Source organism: Desmodus rotundus, chromosome 3 (assembly GCF_022682495.2).
Source record: "Desmodus rotundus isolate HL8 chromosome 3, HLdesRot8A.1, whole genome shotgun sequence".
Taxonomy (NCBI): domain Eukaryota; kingdom Metazoa; phylum Chordata; class Mammalia; order Chiroptera; family Phyllostomidae; genus Desmodus; species Desmodus rotundus.
Genome location: NC_071389.1, coordinates 53,464,178 through 53,489,229, shown reverse-complemented (window position 1 = coordinate 53,489,229; position 25,052 = coordinate 53,464,178). Strand labels below are relative to the sequence as shown.

At 37.7% G+C, this 25,052-nt stretch overlaps 1 protein-coding gene across 1 annotated transcript in view; it reads left to right on the top strand.

The window, feature by feature from the left end:
• The window catches only part of SLC44A5 (solute carrier family 44 member 5), a 123,815-nt gene extending 98,998 nt beyond the window's left edge, over positions 1 to 24,817 (top strand). The window contains exons 13-22 of the mRNA XM_024565344.3: positions 886 to 978; positions 1,437 to 1,524; positions 2,018 to 2,280; positions 2,799 to 2,893; positions 13,531 to 13,634; positions 14,852 to 14,925; positions 15,544 to 15,614; positions 15,726 to 15,814; positions 17,059 to 17,143; positions 23,331 to 24,817. Of these exons, the coding sequence (XP_024421112.2) occupies positions 886 to 978; positions 1,437 to 1,524; positions 2,018 to 2,280; positions 2,799 to 2,893; positions 13,531 to 13,634; positions 14,852 to 14,925; positions 15,544 to 15,614; positions 15,726 to 15,814; positions 17,059 to 17,143; positions 23,331 to 23,437 (1,069 nt within the window). The 3' untranslated portion in view covers positions 23,438 to 24,817. The remainder of the gene's footprint in view (positions 1 to 885; positions 979 to 1,436; positions 1,525 to 2,017; positions 2,281 to 2,798; positions 2,894 to 13,530; positions 13,635 to 14,851; positions 14,926 to 15,543; positions 15,615 to 15,725; positions 15,815 to 17,058; positions 17,144 to 23,330) is intronic.
• The last annotated feature ends 235 nt before the right edge of the window (positions 24,818 to 25,052 follow it).

Below are 25,052 nucleotides of genomic sequence, written 5' to 3'. Positions count from 1 at the left end.
AATAATTCACTTAACAGCAGTGTCTGGAGAAAGGAGACAACAGCATAGCTCAGTGAAGTGAAGAAGGTAACAACTTCAAAAGGAATCTGAGATGTGTCCACTCCTTAGGAGTGGAATAGTTCCATCAGAGAGTTCTCAGTGTCTATATCAGAGAGTATGGGATTTAATCCAGTGTCATATGCTAAAAAGAACATTTGAAAGTAGTTTAGGGACAGGGCAACTAGGATGGTGACCATTTCAGAAACCATGTCTTATGAGGAAATATTAAAAGAATGATTATCCTGCAGAATAGAAGAATGAGTTACTTTGAAGGGTTGCTGTGTTGAAAAGGTGGTCATTTCTTTTCCAGAAGGTAGTGGATGTGAACTACAGGCAGGCAGATAAGAAAGAAATTTCTAACATGTTGGTAAGAAATAGAATAAACTGTGTCTTCTAAAAAGTCCTAAAAATGTGGCCACCAGGGCCTTATGAGCATATTTTGAAGACAGTGCAGAAGATTCCTGAATTAGGGAAGGATTCTCACATTTGATGAGATAACTGTCAAGATCTCTTCCAATTTTAAAGTCTAAGAATCTAAACAAAAGGAAGAAATATTATTACAATATATCAAATATTTATGAGTCAGAATAAGCAAAGGGGAGAGCTTGGGGAAATCTGGGCAGGAACCAAACGTGAGCATTGAAATAATGTCTCTAACTTACAATAAATAAAATTTAATGACTAAGAATATACCAGCATCATCAGCAAAAAAGAGTCTATGGTTATTACCACTGTTCTTCGAATTAATTCAGTCTAAGACTCAGTTCTAGTTCAAACAAATAAAACTTTAATTGAGAAGTTATAACACTGGATCATTTTGAATTTCAACACTTTGTTTTATTTCAGAGCCATTGGATATGTTCCCAGTACATTAATTTATCCAGTTTTAACGTTCTTTTTCTTCTCGATCTGTATTTGCTACTGGGTGGTGACAGCAGTGTATCCTTCAGCACTTCCTTCCTTGAACCTCAGGTTCCCGGCACTGGTCCAGACCCCGGACTGCAGTGTTTTCCGTCCTGGGGAGATTAGGAACGTCCTGAAGAAACAGATGATTTTTTTTCCCACTAAGCTCTAAAAAAAGTTTCAATGTACTAATTAAATTTCCCCTTGTCTAGATTATTTGGTAGAATTAGTTTTATTTTGTCTTCACATATGGTACCTCTCCCCCATGATAACCTTAAAAAGCTTCAATATATTTTACTGTTTTTAAAGAGGCTTCTCAGTGCAGCTGACCCATGTTGTATTACCTTGGGCCTGAAAAATGGATAAATTATTAAAAGATTAGAAGTTTTTGGAAGTTAATCTCTCAAAGGAATTTTAAGTTATTTGCATTATTTTCATGTCTATGTATTTTAAACTTACCAGCAAATAATTTATCCTTAATAGAGTTTACTCAGTTACTTGGCTACATCAGGGGTACCCATATACAAAATCGTAACCCCGGATGGACAGTGTAAACATGAAAATAGAACCTGTAACCCAGAGGTAAGTAAAAGGAACTCTCTTTCACTTACTTCAATACAGAGCTGCACTACATCTCCTCTAGAAGCTGCAGGAGTCATCTGAAATAGAGGCCCTGTGTGTGGACAGGGACCACCCTAGAGAAGGAGAGTTGGTCAGGTGTTAGTAGGAAAACACAGAACATGGTGGGAGAATAGAGAGAACGCTCTATTATTTCCTGAGCTCATTTGTCTTATCATGTACCCAAGAAGCAGGCATCGTCAACAACAGCACTAATAAATGTGAAGCTGAAGGGGGTGAAGAGGGATGAACCCAGGATGGAAAACAAGAGACAGTATACTTTCCAGAGCTCATTAAAGAATTATATAAAGTGCTGTGATCGGAAATAGCAGAAGCTCATGGAAAAAGCACAGGGCGTGCAATTGGGGGGGCTACATAAAAGGAGAAGGCAAGGAGGGTGTTATCTTGGAATAGCATTTAATACAATATTATCCATGTTGTTTTTTTCTGAGTGCAGATTTTTAACACAACTGGAATTTCCAAAGCTTGCCCTGGTGCTCAGTGTAACTTTGCCTTCTATGGTGGAAACAGCCTGTACCATCAATACATCACTACCTTCCAGATATTCAATCTATTTGTCTTTCTCTGGCTTATAAACTTTGTCATTGCATTGGGCCAGTGTGCCCTTGCTGGTGCCTTTGCTTCTTATTACTGGGCCTTGAAGAAGCCTGACGACATCCCACCACATCCACTTTTTACTGCATTTGGACGAGCCATACGGTAAGTTCCACGTTCAACCCTATACCTGTTTCCCAAGTCCTGCTTAGTGTGCTTATAACTCTATCTTGTGCTTTTCAGTCAAGTGGCAAACTATATATGAGCTCAAAGGTATGATTCAACAGTCACGGATGTTCGTTGGCTCTGTCTGGTTTTATAGCCACAATTTTACACTCTCTACCCAGGCTAGTATTCTTCTAAAAACCATTATCTAGGTCACTAGAGATAAGAGATAGGGGAAAGCACCACATTAATGATTAAGGATTAACTTGGCTCTGCCACACCATTGCTCAGCTCTGACATCCTATTTTATGCTGACAGACTATTAGTGTTAATTCGATAGCTGAAGGACAAAATATGTATGTATGGTTTAAAAATCTCTAGACCTTTATCAATTTGAGAAGGAGTCTGCTATTGGTCCTCCTGTACATCCCTTTTATCTATAAAACATGTTTAACTAACATCCTTTTAGTTAATAGTAAAGATATTTTAACTCTCACTCTCACTTTATCTTTGCCCAGATATCACACGGGATCCCTAGCATTTGGATCTTTAATTCTTGCATTAATTCAAATGTTTAGAATAGCACTAGAATACTTGGACAGACGTCTTAAAGGTAAGATTCCAGAATTCATGTTTTCTCAGACTTCCTGAGCTCTGGGAAGAGAGCAGAGCGGGGCAAGTGGTTGCAGGAAACGATGATTGTAACAGGGGTAACAAGAGCAGAGGTGGTCAGATCGGGGGTATATTTGGAAGGAAAAGCCAATAGGACTTGGTGGAGGATTCAATATGGAAGGGGACAGGGAAGAGAAGTAGCGGTGAAGAATAAGGGAGAATACTTTGGCTGGTGTGGCTCAGTGGATTGAGCGTGGGCCTGCAAACCAAAGAGTTGCTGATTTGATTCCCGGTCAGGGCACAAGCCTGGCTTTGTGGGCCAAGTCCCCAGGTGAGGGCGTGTGAGAGGCAATTGCACATTGATATTTCTCTCCCTCCCTTTCTCCTTCCCTTTCCCTCTCTCTAAAAATAAATGAATAAAATCTTTTTAAAAAAATAAAATAAAATAAAAAAGAATAAGGGAGAATAAGCATGTGAGTCTATCTCCTAAAACGTAAAAACCAAGAGAAGTAAATTTCAAAGAAGAGATTAAAATTTTTTTTGACATTTTGGTATTGAGAAGCATGCTGGCGTTGTCTGGAAGTTTCAAGTCTAGGGCTCGGGACAGGTCAGGCTTAATATATAAATATCAGCATCATTGGCATAAATCTTCATACATGACAGGTAGTTTATAAACATATAAAGTCTGTTTAGAATGCACTTTAAAATATTATTAATTGCCAAACAATCCTGAAACAGAACAACAAATTTGGAACATTGATATTTCCTGATTTTAAAACAATACAGAGATACGGTCATCAAAACAGTGTGGCTCTGGCATAAGGACAGACACATGGATGTAGGATAGAACAGAGAATCCGCAAATAATAGCTCATTATAAGCCCATTCAGTGGGGAACGGACAGTTTCTTCAACTAATGTTACTAGTAAAACTGGGTTTCTATATGCAAAATAATGAATTTGGACCCTTACCTTACATCATATACATAAATTATTTCAAAATGGATTATAGGCTTAAACATTAAAGCTGAAAATATAAAACTATTAGAAGAAAGCATAGGAAGACATCTTCATGACATTAGATATGATGATTTCTTAGACATGACAACAAAAGACAAAACAAAAACTAGACTTCATCAAAATAATAGAAAATAATTATCTAAGGACACTGTCAAGAGAGTGAAAAGACATCTCACAGAATGGGAGAAAATATTTGCAAATTGTATGATAGAGAAGTGGCCACTATTTAGAATAAATAAAGAACTTCTGCAACTCAACAATAAACCCAATTCAACATGGGCAAAGGATTTTTTAATGCCATCAAATTTTTTCAGCTTTATTGAGATGTATACTTGACAAATGAAATTGCAATACGTTGAAAGTGTACAACATGATGATTTTTGGGGGTACACATATAGATTGTAGAAGGCTTCTCACATTTGAGGTAATGAACACACCCATCACATCACCTCACATATTACCTTTATTTTTCTTCTTCCTTTTTTCGGTACAAACACTTACATTCTATTCTCTTAGCAAATTTCAGTTATGTAATATAGAATTATCACTATATTCACCATGTTATACCTTAGATCCTAAGACCTTACTTATCTTATTACAAAAGTTTGTACCCTTTTACCACCTTCTCCCTATTTCCTCATCCCTCAGCCTGCAGCTACCTCCATTGTTTTCTGTCTAGATGAGTCCAACTTTCTTTTTTATTCCACATATAAATGATACCATGCATATTTGTCTTTCACCTAGCTTATTTCACTTAGCGTAATGCCCTCCAGGTCCATTTCTGTTGTTGAAAAAGCAGTATTTCCTTCTTTTTTAGAACTGAATAATATTCCATTGTGTATCTATACCATATTTCCTTTATCCACTGATCCATCAAATGAAATGTAGGAAGTTTCCATACATCGGACATTGGGAACAATGCTGCGGTGAGCACGGGAGTACAGACACCTCTCTGAGACAGTGGCTTCATGTCTTTCATACACATACCCAGAAGTGGAGTTGCTAGATCATGTGGTAGTTCTGTTTTTAATTTCTTGAGGAAAATCCATACTGTTTCCCACAGCAGACACATCAATTTACATTCTCATCATCAGTGTACAGGGTTCCCTTTTCTCCACATCCTCACCAACACTTATCTCTTGTCTTTTTGCTGTAGACATCCTGACAGGTGAGAGGTGATATCTCATTGTGGTTTTGACTTTCATTTCTCTGATGATTATTGATGATGATTACCTTTCAGTACAACTATTGGCCTTTTGTATTTCTTCTTTGGAAAAATGTCTACTCAGGTTCTTTGCCTACTTTTTTTAAATTATATTATTTGGGGTTTTGTTTTCTTTTGTTTTTGCTGTTGAATTCTGAGACCTTGTATATTTTAGGTATTAACTTCTTATCACATTTATGGTTTTCAAATATTATTTTCCGTTCCATAGGTTCACTGTTCATTTTATTGATAGTTTCCTATGCTGTGCATAAGCTTCTTAGTTTGATGTAGTTCCACTTGTTTATTTTTGCTTTTGTTGACTTTGCGTTTAAAAAATCATTGCCAGAGTTCCAGCCAAGGCGGAGGCGTAGGTAGAAACTCGTCATTTCCACGCACAACCAAATGGAGCATAACAACCAATATAAAATCAATAAACAATCAAAAGCACCAGAAAATCAAAATGCATGGAACTCTGACAACCAAGGAATTAAAGAAAAAATCAACCAGAACAACCAGACCGGTAAGGCAGCAGACCAGCATAGGCTGACTCAGAAAAACCTCTAAACCATGGCAGACCATGGGGGCGGGGCTAGCTGTCCAGCTCTGTGGGCAGGCTGTGCTGGAGGGGCTGACTTATGGGGAAAACTGAGACTCAGAGGTGGCTGTGGACTACGGCGGTTGCCCTAGCAGGAGAAACTCCCAGTACTGAAAGCAATGATTTGGAACAAAAGAAAGAAATAAACATCCATCCAGAAGAAAAGGAAGAAACAAAAATTCAAAAAAATAAAGAGAGACTTAAGAACCTCTGGGACAACCTGAAATGTTCCAACATCTGAATTAAGGGGGTGCCAGAAGGAGAGGAACAACAGCAAAAAATTTAAAACTTATCTGAACAAATAATGAAGGAAAACTTCCCCAATCTGGCAAAGGAAATAGACTTCCAGGAAGTCCAGGAAGCCCAGAGAGTCCCAAAGAAGTTGGACCCAAAGAGGAACACACCGAGGCATATCATCATTAAGTTACCCAAGATTATAGATAGGGAGAGAATCCAAAAAGCAACAAGAGAAAAAGAGACAGTTACCTACAACGGAGTGCCCATAAGATTATCAGCTGATTTCTCAAAAGGAACCTTCCAGGCAAGAAAGGGCTGCAAAGAAGTATTTGAAGTCATGAAAGGCAAGGACCTACATCCAAGATTATTCTATCCAGCAAAGCTTTCGTTTAAAATGGAAGGGCAGATAAAGTGCTTCCCAGATAAGGTCAAGTTAAAGGAGTTCATCATCACCAAGCCATTATTAAAAGAAACATTAAAGGGACTTGTCTAAGAAAAAGAAGGTCAAAAATATGAACAGTAAAATGACAACAAACTCACAACTATCAACAAATGAACCTAAAAGAAAATAAAAACAAAGAAAACAAAAACTAAACAAACAACCAGAACAGGAACAGAATCAGAGAAATGGACATCACAAGGAGATATTTCAAGGTGGGGGAGGAGGAATGGGGGGAAAAGGTACAAGGAAGAAGAAGCATGGTTAGTAGACATAAAATAGATGGGGAGAGATAAAAATGGTATAGAAAACAGAGGACTCGAAGAATTTATACGTACAACCCATGGACATGAACTAAGTGGGAGGGATGTTGGAGGGTTGGGGTGGGCAGGGGGAAGGGGGACAAGGGGGGGAAATTGGAAAAACTGTAATAGCATAACCAATAAAAATACTTAAAAAATAAAAATAAAATAAAATAAAAAATCATTGCCAATACCAATGTCAAAGAGGTTACCCCTATGTTTTCTTTTAGTTTTATGGTTTCAGGATTAATTTCAAGTCTTTAATCCATTTTGAGTTGATTATTGGACATGGTGTAAGATAAGGGTCTAATTTTATTCTTTTGTGTATAGATATCCACTTTTCCTAGCTTTATTTATTGAAGATACCATCTTTTCTACATTGTATGTTTAGCTCCTTTGTCAAAAATTAATTGACCATACAGGGTCTGTCCAGAAGGTATCCAGCCATGTAATAGGAAAAATAGAGACATTTATTGAAGATACAAGATACAAGAAACATCATACACAGGACAATGACACCTTGATCCCCTTCAAAGTAGGCATCTTGGGACCTCACACAGTTCTCCCAATCACCATCAGCTGCCCCTCATATTTTCCTGAATGTCATCAATGGTCTGAAATCTCTTTTCTTTCAAAGGTGATTTTAGTTTGGGAAAAAGCCAGAAGTCACAGAATGCCAAATCTGGGCTGTAGGGGGGCTGAGTCACCTGGGTTTCACCAAAACTCTGCACGAGACATGATTCATGAGTAGGCACATTGTCATTATGAAGCTGCCCATCACAGTTGCCCATAGCCGCAGACTTCTGAATCATAGGAATAGTTTCTATGGAGGAATATTCAAGCTTAATACAAAATTCGATGTAGACTCGTTGCTCTACTCACTCAGTCATTAGGAATGCAACAGCCACACAGCACACATGCTCACTCAACTGCATCTACTGTCCGTGCTGTAGTACAGTGAAGTCATCATTGGTCATGCATGCACATGCCAGTCCACTCTCCTGGGCTGCCAGGTTACATGGATGTTGCACAAACTGTTATTCTATTAACAATGGTTGGACTTTTTCCAGACAGACTTTGTATGTTCATGAGTGTATTTCTGCTCTCTCTACTGTTTCATTCACGTATGGGTCAATTTTTATATCACTACCACACTGTTTTGATTACTATAACTTTGGAATATAGCTTGAAAGCAATAAGTACAATGACTTCAGCTTTTTTATTTCTCAATTGCTTTGGCTATTTGTACCCTTGTGTTTTCATTCAAATTTCAGAATTGTTTTAAGTTTCTTTGAAACATACTATTGGAATTTTGATAGGGGTTGCATTGAATTTGTAAATTGTTTTGTATAATATGACCATTTTAAAAATGTTAATTCTATTCCATGAACATTTAATTTTTTTATATTTATTTGTGTCTTCTTCATTTTTTTTCATTAATGGTTTACAGTTTTCAGTGCATAGGTCTTCCACCTCATCATTTGAATTTAATAATTTAATTCTCAGTATTGTTTTTGATGGAATTGCCAATGGAATTGTTCTCTTAATTTCTCTCTCCAATAGTTAGTTGTCAACATATAGAAATGCAACCGATCTTTGTATATTGATTTTGTTTTCTGACACTTTACTGAATTTGTCCTACTAGTTTTTTGGTGAAGACAGCAGGTTTTTTAATATATATATATATATAATGTCATGTAATCTGCAAACAAAGAGAAATTTAATTTTTCCTTTTTGATTTGAATGCCTTTTTTTTTTTTTTTACTTGCCTTATTGTTCTGGCTAAGTTTTTCAGTACTATGCTGAATACAAGGGAAGAGAGGGGGTCATTCCTACCTTTGGTATCAGTATAATGCTGACCTTGCTGTACTTATATTTTTTTGGAAGAGTTTGAGAAGATTAATTCTTCTTTAAAAGTTTGGTAAAATTCATGAGTGAAGCCATCTATGTCTTTTCTTTGTTGGGAGATTTTTGATTACTAATTCAGGTGAAATTCTATTTTATTATGATTCAGTCTTGGTAGATTGCATGTCTATAGAAGTTTATCTGTGTCTTCTAAGTTATCTAATTTGTTGGTGTAAAATTTTTCATAGTAATCTCACGATTCTTTGTATGTCTGTGGTATTAGTTGTAACATTTCCTCTTTCATTTCTGTTTTTGTTTTTTCTTTTCTTCACTAGTCTGGCTAAGGGTTTATAAATATCACTTATCTTTTTAAAAATCTCTGATCTTCACTATTTTCTTTCTTCTACTTTGTGCTCAGTTTGTTCTTTTTCTAGTTTCCAGAAGTGTATAGTTAGATTGTTTGAGATTTTCTTAACATAGGCGATCATGGCTACGAACAATTATGTCCCTCTTAAAACTGCTTTGCTGCTTTCCATATTTTGGATATGTTGCGTTTCCATTTTCATTTGTCTTAATACACTCTTTGACTTCCCTTTTGATTTTTTCCTTTGACTGATTACTTGTTCTGTAGCATGTTGTTTAATTTCCACATATTTGTGAATTTTCCAATTTTCTTCTTGTTTCATACCAGTGGTCAGCAAAAATGCTTAATATGATTTCAGTCTTTTTATATTTATTGAGGCTATCCTGGAGAATATTCCATGTGTGCTTGAGAAGAATGTATTCAGCTGTAGTAGGATAGAATGTAATGTAAATGTCTGTTAAGTTCTTCTGGTCTATTGTGTAATTTAAGATTAGTGCTTCCCTTTTGATTATCAGTCTGGATGATCTACCCATTGTTGAAAGTGGGGTATTAAAATGCCTCACTGCGATTATGTTGCTGTTTATTTCTCCCTTCATAACAGTTTATATTTGCTTTATACATTTATGTGCTCCAATGCTGGCTGCATAAATATTTACAGTTTTATATCCTCTTAATGAATAGACCCCTTATTATTGTATAATGACCTTTGTCTCTTATTATAGTTTTTGACCTAAAGACTTTTTTGTCTGATATAAGGATAAATATGCCAGCTTTACTTATTTTTATTGATTTTTTTTAAAGAGAGAGAGAAATATCCATTTTTTGTTCTATGTATTTATGCATCGCCTGGTTGCTTCTTGTATGTGCCCTGAACTGGGATCAAACCCACAACCTTGGTATATCAGGAAGATGCTGTAACCAACTGAGCTATCTGGCCAGGGCTACCTGCTTTACTTTTGTTTCCATTTGCATGAAAAATCTTTCTCCAATACTTCACTTTCAGTCTGTGTGTGTGTTTAAAGGTGAAGTAAAGCTCTTGTAGGTAGCAGATAGTTGAGGCTTTTTTTTTTAATTCATTCAGCCACTCTGTATTTTTTGATTGGAAAATTTAATCCATTTATATAAAGTGTAATTCTTGATACCTATGAACTTACTGTTACCACTTTGCTAATTGTTTTTTGGCCGTTGTGGAGATGTGTGTTTTTCTCTTCCTCTCTTGTAATCTGGTTACTTTTCTGCAGTGGAATGCTTTGGTCACTTTCTCTTTATGTTTTTGTATCTACTGTTGGTTTTGGGCTTTGTGGTTATCATGAGACTTACATGAAACATGTTATAGTTATAACAATCTATTTTAAGCTAATAACAACTTAACTTTAAACACATGAAAAGCTCTACATTTTCATACTCACCCCCACATCACAGGCTACAATGTTTTTGATGTCACAATTTACATATGTTTATATTGTGTATCAACAGGCTATTGTCATTAGAGTTATTTTTAATGGTTTTCCCTTCCACCTTCATGCTAGAGTTGTAAGTAACTTACCCACCACCAGTACAATTTTAGAGTATTCTGAATTTAACTATACATTTTCTTTTACCAGTGAGTTTTACACTTTCATATATTTCCATGTTACTAATTAGCATCCTTTTGTTTCATCTTAAAGAATTCCCTTTAACAATTGTTGTTAGGCTGGCCTAATAGTGATGAACTCTCACTTTTTGTTTGTCTGAAATTCTCTGTCTCTCAGTTCTGAAGGACAAACAATGGCATGAGTTTTCTTGGTAGGCAGTTTTTTTTCTTTCAACACTTTAAATATATAATTCTACTTCATTCTTGCCTTAAGGTTTCTGTAGATAATCTGTTTATGTTCTTATGGGTGTTCCCTTATAACTAACAAGTTGCTTTTGTTCTGTTGTCTTTAATTTCCTTTTAACTTTTGAACATTTAATTTTATGTGTCTCAGTATGAGTCTCTTTAGATTCATTTTTTTCTGGCTTTCTTTAGGCTTTCTGAATATAGGTGTCTGTGTCCCTAGGTTGGGCAAGTTCTCAGCCATTATTTCTTTGAGTAAGTTTTCTGCCTCTTTCTCCTCCTTTTGGGATCTCTAGTACATATATATTGGTCTGCTTGATGGTACCCCACTAGATATTATAGATAACTGTTTTCAACCTTTTGTTTCTTTTTGCTCCTCTGACTGGATGAATCCCACTGCCTTATCTTTGCATTTGTTGATTTTTTTTTTCTTAATCTAGTCTGATATTGAACCCCTCTATGCATTTTTAGTTCAATTTTTATACTCTTCAGTTCTATGAATTATTTTGATTTTTTTTTTTTTTGCGTTTTCTATCTCTGTTGAAATTCTCATTTTGTGCGTGCATTGCTCCCCTGACCTTGGTGAGCAATTGTATGATCATTATCTCTTTCATTAAGATCAATTTCTGAGATTTATCCTGTTATTTTTTCTTTGAAACTTATTTCCTTGTTTCTTTTTTTTCCTTGACTCTCTGTGTTGGTTAATGTACATTAAATAAAAAAACCACCTCTCCTAGTATGTCAGATTGGTCTCATACAGGAGATGAACATCATCAATCAGCCCAGTCCAAGCTTCTGCTTTTCTTAAAATTTTCTTACTATCCTAGCCACCGTCGTTATTCTTGGTGGCTTCGTTATTCTTGGTGGCTCCCAATAACTGAAGGTGTGCCAAGACCTGTCAGTGTCTCAAAGGGGAGCATCACAGGCAAAGCCTAGATGCAGGCTGATTAGATGCCAGGCACTCAGACAGTAGCTAGGAAAACATGTAGTTTAGCCCTTTTCAGGGAGAAGCTGGGAGGTGGGTGTTTTTGCCTGCTCCCTCTGCACAGAGACAGGGTATATAGCTATTTGTGGCGGGAGTGGGGAGTGTGCCCCTGCACCATTTAAAAACTGCTTCTTTGTTTGCCATAGTCCTGAGGAGACCTGAATGCAAGACCTGTTGGCTATCAGGGCCAGAAGAAATGGGGATCATCCCTCAAGCAGCAGCCGCGAGTGCTGTGGCACCAGGCATGTGTACAAGCTCCTTCCAAAGAGATGTTGGTGACCTAGTGGTATAAATGCAGTGAGCTAGAGACAGGAGGTGGTGGAAGTGCTCACCAGCTTCCCCGGGTCCCTGAAGCACCATAGTTAGCTTCTAGATGCATACAAATTAGACCCTCGGGCAGCGGGTTATAAAGTATGCAGCCAGACCCTTCCTTAGAAAGACTGGAGAATGGCTGTGTTAGCTGCTCTCAGTGTGCTAAGCCCTGGGAGGACAGCCACAGCGAGTGCTAGCACATGTGCCTGTGCATAGCTGCTGCTTTGTTTTCTAAAGTCCTACGGGACTTGTGAACGCAAACTCTGCTGGCTTTCATGGCTTTCGGAGTTAAGTGTTTTGAGGACTTTTCCCTTGGGTGGGAGTCTTAAAAGTTGAAATTCTAGGTGTGCTGTCCAAACCCTTCATTCTTCAGAGGGAAGAAGCTGAGAATTGAATATATCGTCCCAAATGTATGGTGTTGTGCAGGGGGTAGGGTTTATGGGGTGGTGCACCCCAACACTTCCTCCCATTTCCGCGTGGGTATTTTCTTGGTTGCCTGATGTGTATGAGTCACTGAGCTAGTTTTGGATTTCTCTCAAAGGAGATTACTCCAGTTGTAGCTATACATTCAGTGCATCTGTGGACGGAGGGAAGTTCGGGGGCCTCCTGTGTCATCATCTTGCTTTCCCACAAAGGATTTGCATGTACATCGCTCCAAACAAGATATCTGGATGGTTAATAAGCACATGAAAAGATGCTCAATATTAGTCTTTCTGAAAATGCAAATCAAAACCATAATGAGGTACCTCTTCACATCCGTTAGAATGGCTACCATAAAAAATGGAATATAACAAGTGTTTGTAGGGTGAAGATAATTGGAATCCTTGTATATTGCTGGTGGAAATGTAAAATGGTGTTACCACCATGGAAAACAGTATGGCGATTTCTCAAAAAGTAAAATAGGATTGTCATATGCTCAATAATTAGTCTTCTAGATATACTCAGAAGCAGGGACTCAAACAGATATTTGAACACCAATGTTCATCGCAGCATTATTCATAATAGTCAAAAGGTAGAAACAACCCAATTTCATTAACAGATAAAGGATAAACACAATGTGACATATACATACAATGGAATATTATTCAGCTCTAAAAAGGAATGAAATGATAACCTTAAAACCTTTATGTTAAATGTAATAAGCAAGACACAAAAGGACAAATACTGTATAATTTCGCTCCTATGAGGTACCTGGAAGAAGTAAATTTATATAGACCGGAAGTATAAGAGAGTTAACCAGGGGCTGGGAGAAGGGGAGACTGAGGAGTTACTTTTTTAGTGGGTACAGAGTTTGGATGTGAGATGATGAAAAGTCCTGGAAATGGATGGTGATGACGCACAGCATTATGAATGTACTCAGTGCTATTGGGTTGTACACTTAAAATAGTTAAAATGGGAAATTCTGTGTACATTTTAATTCACTTTTTAAATTTAAAAGGCATCTAAAATTTTTTAAATTTATTTTTTGATTCATAGAGTTTAGTTTCAAATCATTAATAGATTTAAATGTCTTCTCATAGATACCCAGAACAACATATCTAAATTTCTGCAACACTGCCTGAAATGCTGTTTTTGGTGTTTGGAGAAAGTGGTAAAGTTTTTGAACAGAAATGCCTATGTTATGGTAAGAAGATTGTTTTTTATGTATTAAACTTCTTTGCCAACTCAAGCCCCATGTCTACATTTCCATCTCAAAGCACTTCCACATCATGCAGTTGAATCCCCCACCATGTGGATGTAAGGATTTGTAAATCCACTGCATAATCCGGGGCTCTGCTTTCCTAGTTGAGACAGCATATCAACTGTACTTCAGTATGACTTTCAGTATCTCTTTGGAGAGGGAAAATATTTATTTACCTTAGAAGTTTTTTTTTTAAGATTTTATTTATTGATTTTTAGAGAGGGGAAAGGGAGGGAAAAAGACAGGGAGAGAAACATCAATGTGTGGTTGCCTCTCCTGCACCCCCTACTGGGGACCTGGCCTGCAACCCAGGCATGTGCCCTGAATGGAAATCAAACCAGTGACCTTTTGGTTCACAGGCCAGCGCTCAATCCACTGAGCCACAGCAGCCAGGACTTACCTTCGAAGTGTTTAAATATGCTAGATTGAAAATGGTTTTGTGTGTCTTTGACATAGGTTATTGGAAGGACAGCTTACTTGGTCTATGTTTCACTCTGAGAAGAAAATATCTTTCTGAGATTTATGAATTTTAAAGGGAGTACCTAATGAAATTTGTTTCTTATTTTCTGTGGGAATACGGAGGCTTCTAAAGAAATTTTTAAACATAGGGGAACCAAAAATATAAGTCCTCTAAAATTTAGCAACTACACTTGCTTATTATCACAGTGACACGGGGTCTGCAGCAGTGACTCAAACAGTGGTGGAGGTTCAAGTCGTCGCTGATTTACTTCCACCGAGAACACTGTACTGAGTCTTGGAACCAGTAAATCAAGTGTATCGAAAGGCAGTGGATTTCCGGAGAGTAATTTTTAATATGAACTCTAACATTTAACCCATTCGGCAACAAACCCTAGTCAAACATTTCAAAGACAGAAACCATGTCCTGAGATTTGAGAAAAATCCTGCCGTCTGAAGTTCTCTAATCCCCTCAGAGTTTAAGGGAACACAGCATCTGAAGCAGACCTTATTGCCAACGACTCTGAGTGCGGTGCAGAGTTGAGGACACCGAGCCCCCAGGCCTCCCACAAACCCAAATGTCAGAAAGAGAAATGAGAGTATCTGTATAGGTGACAGAATGAATTCATCTTCCCGTCATAGGATCGTCTCTTGCTCTTGTAAGAGTATGTTACTGACTCTGGAATAATAACTGTCTTCCCCAGATTGCAATCTATGGCAAAAATTTCTGCAGGTCAGCAAGAGATGCTTTTGATCTGCTGCTCAGAAATGTGTTAAAGTAAGTAAACCGGGTGGACCTCTCCATAGAAGATTTGGTGAGCCTTGAGCATCAGACGCTTCGCGTGTTGTTTTTGAAGTGGTGGTGGTCATTTGGGACTTGAATATCGTCTTTTAAGTTGATAGATTTAAGCCTTCTCTGTCCCATCAATCATTTTTTATATCTTAGAAACGTTGCTTCTGTCATCCACTGATGTCTTTATATCCACTGGCATTTATTTATTTGTATTATCCACTCTGCTCAAGAAATCGCTCACAGGAACATTATCATCATGTCTCTGACCTTTCCCCCCTCCACACTGACAGGGCCTCCATGAGTAAAGTCAGGGAACACATGCAGCGTCCTTAGGGGCCGGGGTGTCTGTAGGCCACAAACAGGAGAGAGGGAGGGGCTGACAGCACTCACTGTTCCGGACAGCTCCGCAGCGCCTTCTTCTGTTTACGTCATCGAAAATGTCAGAAACTCATCCCAGAACTTCAGTTCTTGTATTTAACCAATGCCAAATCAAGTTGCAGCGAAACCCATCAAAATGAAGTGATGAATTATTGGTTCTCATAAATTTCAAGTAACACTTGTCATTTAAACACGAAATCATGCTTTGTTTTTTCTGATTCTTAGAGTTGCCGTTATGGATAAAGTTACAGACTTTGTACTAGTCCTGGGGAAACTTCTCGTTGCTGGGTGTATAGGTAAGTAATAATAATAAAAGTTTACGAGGTGCTTAGGAAAACTCCTTTACTACAAAAAAGCTATAGTCCTTTACTAATGCATAACATATATGTTCTGTCTTTTCACTGTAGGTGTCCTGGCCTTTTTACTCTTCACACAGAGAATCTCAATCATTATAGAAGGACCAACATCTTTAAATTACTACTGGGTACCTTTGCTGGTAAGAGCTGGTGTCTTAGTCCAGGCTGCTATAACAAAATGCCACAGATTGGGTGGCTTAAACAACAGGAATTTATTTTTCATATACTGAAGGCTGAGAAGTCCGAGAGCAAGGTGCCCACAGATTTGGTTCCTGGTGATGACTCTCTTCCTGGTTTGCAAAGGGACACCTCTTTGCTGTGTCCTAACATGGTGGAGAGAGGTATTATCTCTCCTGCCTCTTCTTGCAAGGACACTAATCCTATTCTTGAGGGCTCTACCCTTACAACCTAATTACTTCTCAAAGGCCCCCACCTCCAAATACAATCACATTGGGGATTAGATTTCAACATACGAATTGAGAGGGGACACAATTCATTCCATAGTATCTACTCTGATTTATCAGAGATGGCAAACTTAAAAAAAAGAAATAAGAGAAATAATGATAGCTAATGTTACCAGTGTTACTTTGTGCCAAGCCTCATTCCGTTTGAAAGACTGGGTTCCTTAGAAACAGTCTCTGAGACAGAGGATTGAATGCAAAAGGTTTATTAGAAAGTCTTCTGAGATACACTTTTAAAGAAGCTAAGGGGGCAGGTCCGGGCAAAGGAAGAAGCTGACCCGTGTTGCAGTTAAAGCTGAAGCCTCAGACATAAATTATAGGAAGTTCTGACTAGGGGGCTGAGCCTTCGTATGCCATGTGAAGCGGCCATTGGCCAGGTTGCCCTCTGGATGGGGCGTAAGCTAGGCTGAGGCAGTTCCCCGCCTGGAGGGCAATCTGTACGAGGGAAGCAGCCTGCATTCCCCAGAACTGGAGGAGGACTTGGATGGAGTCCTGTGGTGTCTACTACCATATGTTAACTCACTCATTCCGTGTGTCACAAATACTATTATTGTGATTCATGTTCTCCCCTCTCCCACCAACACTTGTTGAGTGAAAGCCTGGGCTGTGATTGAAACCTTAGCAGTGTGTGCCCTGAACTCCTATGCTACTGCCTCCGTGTGCGGAATCCTAAATACAGCATATATTTGGTAGGGATTGGGAGTAGTGGTAAGAAAATTGGCCAATTATCCAGTACATTTTGTTTAAATCCCACTACAGAGCACTGAAAAACATTATATTGAAAAGGTTTTTTTCTCTATATTGAGATCTTTTTCAACACAGAGTACTTCCAAGCTTTCTCATCCCGACCTTCCTACAAAGCTGAACTATAGTTCTTTTAGACAACGTAATGACCTCATCATTCTCTTCCTTTCTCCTCACAGACAGTCGTGGTTGGGTCTTACCTAGTTGCGCATGGGTTCTTCAGCGTCTATGCCATGTGTATCGACACACTTTTCATCTGCTTCTGTAAGTTTCCGGAATACGTGTTTGCCCTCTTCAGTGGAAAACCGAAAGATGAGATTAAGACCCATGTCCATAGCTGACTTGTGAATTTGCTATGACCTGGCTGAAATCACAAAACAGTGTTTATTTATAAAGAGACAAATTTGTTTAGTAGGTGCTCTTTAAAACTTAATGGCTGAGAGAATGGAGTTTGCAAAGCACCAGAGAGTCAGCTATTGAAATGAACCTCCAGCTTCATGGCATGGAGTTAACATGAAATGATTTTTTTCTTTCCCCATGTTTTTGAATTTATTATGATTGGCTGCTGTAGTACTTTATTAACAGAACTGAGGACATAACTGGGCTTTGGAAACTCTTTGAAGAGAGCCTTTATAGATTCTGATAAAGCCAAGCTGACACTGGTTTCAAAGACACACAGGGACGAATTCACATTAGGTAACACAATGACAAATGGGACAAATGGAAAGGATTCATAGAAGAGCACGTCTAGGAAATGGCTAGATCAATTCCAATGTTTAGAGTAAAAATATTCACTGCCTTAGAGCTTGCACACTGGCTTATTCATGGTGCCCCTGTGTGACGTGTATAACTTGCATACACAAAATGAATGTTTTCTGTTAGCACTTCATCTTAAAAGTCCTGGAGAACTTAGTGCCCTCAAGAGTTTGATCCTTCTCTCACCTTCAACCTGGAGAAAGTAAGGTCGGCTGGTGAAAGAATGGAACTTGTTAGCCCTACAACTCTACCCTCTGAGAGATTATTTCTCCGGCATATTGCTCTTAAGAGAAATAAAGGAAACATTCTATAACAGGGCATTGCTGAGCGATCCACTCCATCCATACAAAACTAAGTTTGTGTTTTTAGCATAACCCACAGCACGAACTTCATGCTGGGGTCAGGAGAGAAGATGAAAACGATAGGGAGAAATATGCAAGGCAAACCTCCTAGAAAAATGGTTTGACCTTATTTTTGTTTTTTCTTCCTGAAATTTAAAAATCCATTTCCAGTCACTGGTTAAAGAAGTCAGCAGAACTTTGTGTACTACTTAGCTCTTCCTCTGGCTGTAAATGGAACCGAAATGTTTAATCTTTTCTTAGTGCCTCAGTGCTTTGCTAGGAAAAGCCACCTACTAAAATACCACTGAACCAATCTCATACCTGAGCTGGAATCAGAAGCATGGGAGTAAGGCAGTGCCTACCACACAGTAGAGAACTCTCAAACGTTCCCAGATCTCTTCTCTCACCTCGGACACTAGTCATGGGAACAATTCTGGGAGATTCCACTGGGATAGTCCCCATTCTCATAAACTTAAAAATTTTCCCAAAGTGTATCTTAGGAAATGTCCAGAACCTACTAGTTCCCAGTCTTTGGAAACTTTGGTAAATTTTGAGCAATTTAAATTTTACAGAGGATTTAAAATTTGAGCAGTAAGTGTTTTTCACCCTTCCATATTAATAATGGCCAACTTGGAAACCAGCTGTAATTTCAGCTTTATTCAATACATTGTGTATTGAACACAAATAGTCTCCTTTCAGGGACTCTTGTCTTTGATTCAAATCATTGTGTATTGAACATGAATAGTTTCCTTTCCGGGACTCTCCTCTCTTCCCTTCAGGCACAGAGAATAAGGGAAACCAAACTGTATTTCTTTACCCTTCTCACCTGTTACTATGGGCAACACCTTACTTTGGAAAACATTCTTCTTAAGTGATACTCTAAGCCAAATTATGACTGTGTGGAACTGTACCTTTTATTTTTTATATACCTTTTTATACCTAAAATCTTGACTGCTGGAAAAACTGGCGTTTTTAAAAATGCAAACCATTTGCAAACACTTTATTTATAGGAAAACAGCATCTTTTTATCATTCCAGGGCACTGAGAGTTTTGGTCCCAGGATGGGAAAAAACAACAGTTGCTGATGATTATTGATGTGATCCGTACCAGGTCTTCTACCAACACCCCAAGGGTGGTAGTGACATCGCTGTATGACATGTGATATGCGATATGGGGTATGCAATTTCAGGAAGAAATAACAAAAATGTTAGGTGTCTGTCGTGTTTTCCTCCTTAGCTTTTCATGTTCTGTGTGAGGAAAGTCACTATGAGACATAATGATACAAAACTCTACTAAACAAATAATCTAACCATTTCCAAAGACTGTGATGGAAAATTACTTTTTTCGCAAACTATGATTATATGGTTTTATGTAACATTTTTATCCTTTATTTTATAATAAATAAAGGCTGTAAGTAACAAATCTTTTTAAATGTGCTAGCCAAAACTTAGGATGAAATTGCATTTATGTATTTATTAATAGATATTATCTGCTGTGAATTGTATGTATCTGCAGGAAACTTAATTCTCAGCATCATTTTGCTACTTCCGCCCTACACCCAACAGTGAACACCCCAACATTTTATTATAAGCCTAGACAAAGCAGGAAGGTAAATTAGAAAGTTAGGAAACACTGGTATTAGCTTTAGAATGTAATCGCAGACGACTGCAAGGATTCAGGACAGAATGTCCTAGCGTTAAGCAGGACCGGAACCAAACTAGATGTCAAGAGACTGGGTACTCCTAACCCTGAGGGCCCGAGACCTTCTGACTTCAGGAGAATCATCTTACACTTCTGGGTCTCAGTTTTTTCACATGTACTGTTAAGGTATGGTATACCATTAAAAGGGGCTTTGATCTTTGGAGTTCAATTATTCTTCATTTATCACAAGAAGAATACCCTTTTTATTCAGCTTTGTCTCAGAAGATGTGGCAATTTACCTTTCTGAAATAAATAGTGACAGAACTTAAAGATAACACTTTTGAAAGCACATGAAAGATTCATTTACCTTTAAACAATCAAAATAAACCTCTTTGGAGTGGGTGGGATTTAGGAAATTTCAGTGCTCCCTGGCAGAGGTTGAAGCCCCTTGCTTTGTCCAACGTCGGAACTAAACTGCACTGATTTGTCTTATACTTGACTTTCTAACACTGATTTCTCTGATTTCTCCCTGTTCGACTCTCCAATGTATAAAAATGCATGTAATTGTTCTGCCGCTGCTCGCTGCTTTTGCCTGCTTTGGCTGCTGCATACACAGGTGAAGATCTGGAAAGAAATGATGGATCTACAGAAAAACCCTACTTCATAGCCCCTACCCTGCACGGGATGCTGAACAAGAAGCAACTAGTTCCCCAGAAGCAGAAAGAGTAGAAAAGCTTCAAACAGTGCCACTCGTTTTTAAGTGGAAGTTTTGTAAATTAGGTCATTTGTAACTTGAAAATGATGCTTTTGAGTAACGTGAAATCTCTGCGCTTGTTCCTCAAAAGCCAGAACCTGGTGCCACCTGAGGCATCTGTTACCAGTAGTCTCTGTGAACCAGGGTGCTCCATAGACCAGCTGCAGCCCCAGCTGGAGGGCACGTTGTAAATGTCCCACATTTTTTTAAAGTCTGTAGCCGAATGAATTTGAAAAACTTTTATAACTCGGCGTGCTGTTGCTCATCGCAGCAATTTGATAGCCTTTCTTTTTATACTTGTATATTTGTAAAGGATATTCAGGCAATTTCTGAAAGTGCTATAACTGTATAATGGATTAGCCATAAAACGACTGATTTATAGTTAACCAGCATATGGTACTAAGTTTGTAAATATGGTGCTATGGTCATGCTTGTACTGCTCAAGCCAGTGGACAACTCGCTCAACTGTGATGAAACTTGTATTAACGATTCCCTAGGAAGTATATTTCAGTAAGTGATTCAAGTTTATAACAAACATATAGATGTCAATGTCTTACAGGGTCCATAGAGAGCAGGGCTAGGTGAATTACTGTGGAATCTTCACAGCCCGTTTTGTTTTAGTGATATATTTACGGTGAAGTTGAATCTGAGTTCTGCGATGTTGTTGTTAATAATATGAATGCCTGGCCACCATAAAAGTATTCTAAACAGAACTGAAATGTCCACATAACTCATGACTTTTGTCTCAACCCAAAGAGAGACAGATTCCTATGTTCCTATTCCCACCATGCAGGAAGTTGGTATGGATTTCTTTTGAAAGAGTGACTGTATTTTTCCATGAGAATACCATACCTGGTTTTCTAGATTAAAGAGACTGGCTGTGTTCTACAAAGGGCTTGATTTTAGCCCAACTTTCAGTGAGGAAAGAGAAAAGATACGACACTTTGGATTTTACCCCGAGGAAATGTACTCGCAGTCCTCCCTAAACACCTCCTGGGGGCATACTGTGGGTTAGAAAATCCATCCCTTGAGGCTTTAGGACGGTTATTGCCGTGTTCCGCCTGCTGGCCAGACCAAGGAGCCGGGTTCTGGCAGCCATGCGTGAGCCTTTCACACTTTGCTTCCCCATCCTGTGTGCGAGTGCATATGATACAGCTAACGACGTAAAAATGTACCCCCAAAGGAGTATTGACTCAAGTAGTATCCTTTTGGCTTTTACACTAAGCTTGCATATAAGGGTTATGTATGTATTGACAGAAAAGAACATGCTGGTCTGACATTGTGATCTGAACGTGATCCATGTGTCCAAGAAGAGAGCCAGAATTGGATCGTTGTGTTACGAATCAGTGCAAATACTAATTTATTTAATGATCCTAAAGTGTGAAAACCTAGATTGCGGTTGACTCCATCGCAGGTAAAGCAAGAAGCCAATGCATAGGGAAGATATTCAAAAAATTCGCCCTTCTAACAGCCACCATCTTGTTCTTGGCTCACTTTCCTGAGATTGTCAGAAGTGTTGATTGGCTTCACAGTTTGACAATGGGCCTTCTTCATTTTCATTCCCCTTGAAGTATAATTCAGAGAAGAGTGACAACCTGTCTTTCTAGATGGTTATTACTCTTATTTTACTATTCAGCAATACAGGGATTGCGACATCTAGTGACGTAGTTACCTCCATCTTAAGTGCTGAAAATGATAAAGAGTAGCCAAAAAGTTCATAATGAGGAATCAGAACAATTTTTAATTTTTGTGTGTATCAGAATCACTCTGAGAACTTGTTAAAAATATAAATGCTTGTGCCTCACCCTAAGAGATTCTGATACATTGTGTTTGGGTGTGGGGCACCTTGTGAATTATTATAAAGTTTTCTAGTTGATTCTGATACATATAAAAGTTGGAAAATCGCTTGATTGAAATATAAATCAAAATATAAAACTACTTGCCTATTTTCTCCTTATATTCATGGCTGTTTTAAGAGGTAGAAAATTGAGAAAGAAAACTGAGAATAATTTGGAGACTTCTAACAATTGTAGCTTCTTTGATGTTTTAGATTCATGGTGCCAGATGCGGCCAATGTAGTATATGTTTAACATTGTATCTACTGATTAGACCAGAAAATTGTCTAGAGTAAAAGCTTTTACTGAACTATATGGAGGTACATTCTAAACTTGGCTATATTTTAAGGATGTAACACTTGGGCACAAAATCATAGGAAAAGAAATGCAATTTTGTTCAATATTTCTAAGTAATTTCTTTACAACTTAAAGGAAAAAACTAATTCTTTCCTTTAAGTTTTAACTATATTATGGGTTTATTTCTAGTCAGCAAAATATTCTCCATTAATAGCTTCTTTGTGTAATTGAAATGTATTAGAGTAAAAATAAGCATTGATTTTGAGGAAAAAAATTAGAAGCTACTTTTTTTTACAAAGAAAAGCTAATAACTGAAAAATAGCAATATTTCTTAAAATCTGCAGTTTAAGGATTTGCAATATACTAAAATTTATAAATCTTATTTTTAAAAACTATGCTATCTGAATTGTGTACGGCCAAACGAAAGAAATTTTGAACAAATATGACCGTTTAGAAAGCAAACTGCAAACATAGTACTTCTAAGGAATTGGAAGGTGAATTTAGAGATTCCCGTTGAATCTTTTAGGTTTTTTGTAATTAAGTTTGCTGTCCAAAAAAGGGTAAACATTATTACCTCAATCACGCAGCTGAGAGGCGTAAACTATTGGCAGAACCCGACCTGGTACGCAGAGTGAGATAATACCTATTGACATACTAACAAGGGCTGATTGTTTTCTCATAGTTATGTTTACAATAATGTAGATGCCAAACTATGCTGTTTCAAAAAGAAATTTTTAACTGCTGTAAAGCAAGAATGCAGCAGGTGGCGGTGTTACTTCTCTTACAGTTTTGCTTTGATATTTATTCTGTGCCGTTCTTCCTCCTAGTGGAAGATTTAGAAAGGAACGATGGTTCTACTGAAAGACCCTATTACATGAATCACTCCCTGCTGAAGATTTTGAAGGCGCAAGGCACACGAACTGAGAAGCAGTAGAAGTGCAAACTCTGATCATCTGCAGCTGTGTGTTTGTTACCTTTTCCTCATCTGCTGTGTTTGCGCCACACTCGTTTCATAAGTGCTTTGTGTTTGGGACACTGTACTCACGCCCTTGTTGGCTTTGTTTGCATGTTTTATACCAAAGCTTATACTGTAATATGTGAAGCCATCAGAAGTCACAAGGGAATTGTTAATAACATGGAACATTTTTATACTAGGGTCTTTTGTTTTGTAATTCATTTTTAAATAGAGTGGCTTGGATGTTTCAAAAATACTGGTGAATATGTCAATATTCTTTTAAATATTAGATAGAAAAACGATACATTATTGAAATTGATAGCTCCTAATAGATTTTTAAAATTACAACTAAAAAAAACTTCTGCAGGGAAAATTGGTACACAAAGCAAAGCAGAACATTTTAAAGTTTTTCCCACTCCTGTTTGACAGTAAATTGGTAAAAGACCGCCCGGCTCCAGATTTTGCTCTAAGTATAGAATGTTTCCTATTAAGCAAATTGCCAATCATCCAGCCTTTACTACTTCGTCCTCTCTGACAAAGTGCCTTACTGGCTGTTTAATATTACCCAGCTTTTGTGGGCAAGTTTACAAACATTGTTTAAAAAAAAATACCTGCAATGTTAGTGATTAAAACAAGTCTTCTTGCATTTGTTTTCCTCTTAGCTCACTGGTTGGAAACATTTGTCATTTCAGTGTGTCTGATACCCTCGCTACGTCGAGTGCAGTTTGCAGCATAAACAAATTCCTTTGCGCCTCCTGGACATTCTTGAATGTGTGCTACGCGCTGTGAGGTCACTGGTCGGACTTCTTTTTTTACTAAAAGTGAGAAGTTTAAAAATGTACTCTTTTCTATAGTAGAGCTTTGAAAATACGATAGGTATGAGACTACATTTCTCAGTGTTTTACACAGATGTGGAAGGGAAACTTTGAGAAATTATGAAGGAAAACTTCACCCTGAGAAAGGGTGCTCCCGGATGTCCTGGACTGCATAGCTCCATTTTAAATGATTGTTATTGCCATCAAGGAGTGTTCCATGTATGTTATTTCATTGTCCAACTTTTGATAATCAGTTTACTTACCATATGTTAATTTTTACTGTGCTAATCTAAACAGGAACACAATTTCTAATTCAATTTTAACTAACTTTACTAGTACTCCTAACTCTAAAGAAAATGAACTCAGTTTGTTATAGGAAGAATCCATAAAGCATTCTCCCAAAGGGATGTCAGTCACACATGATAATTTGTGACAGCTTCGAGAATCAACAATAAGTTGCTATCAGTTTCTCTATTTTTGCACTTGTTTACACGGGACTTTAGATATTCTTTTATGTCAAAAGCAAACTCACAAGAGCACGTGGCAGTCTGAGCTCTATGATCAATGTGTTTCTGCTGTGCAGAAATATTAGGACCATGTTGTCTAAATATCTTTGATAACTAAAATATTTAATCTTTAATGAAATTTGTTGTTACTCATTGTTTTAATTCTGTTTGTTTTTTCTTCTAATAAAGATTTAGATAAGAAAAAACTGTCTGCCTGCTTATTTCTTGAAGTTAGAAAGGGAAAAAAGCTTTAGTTTTCAAAACCCACTATAC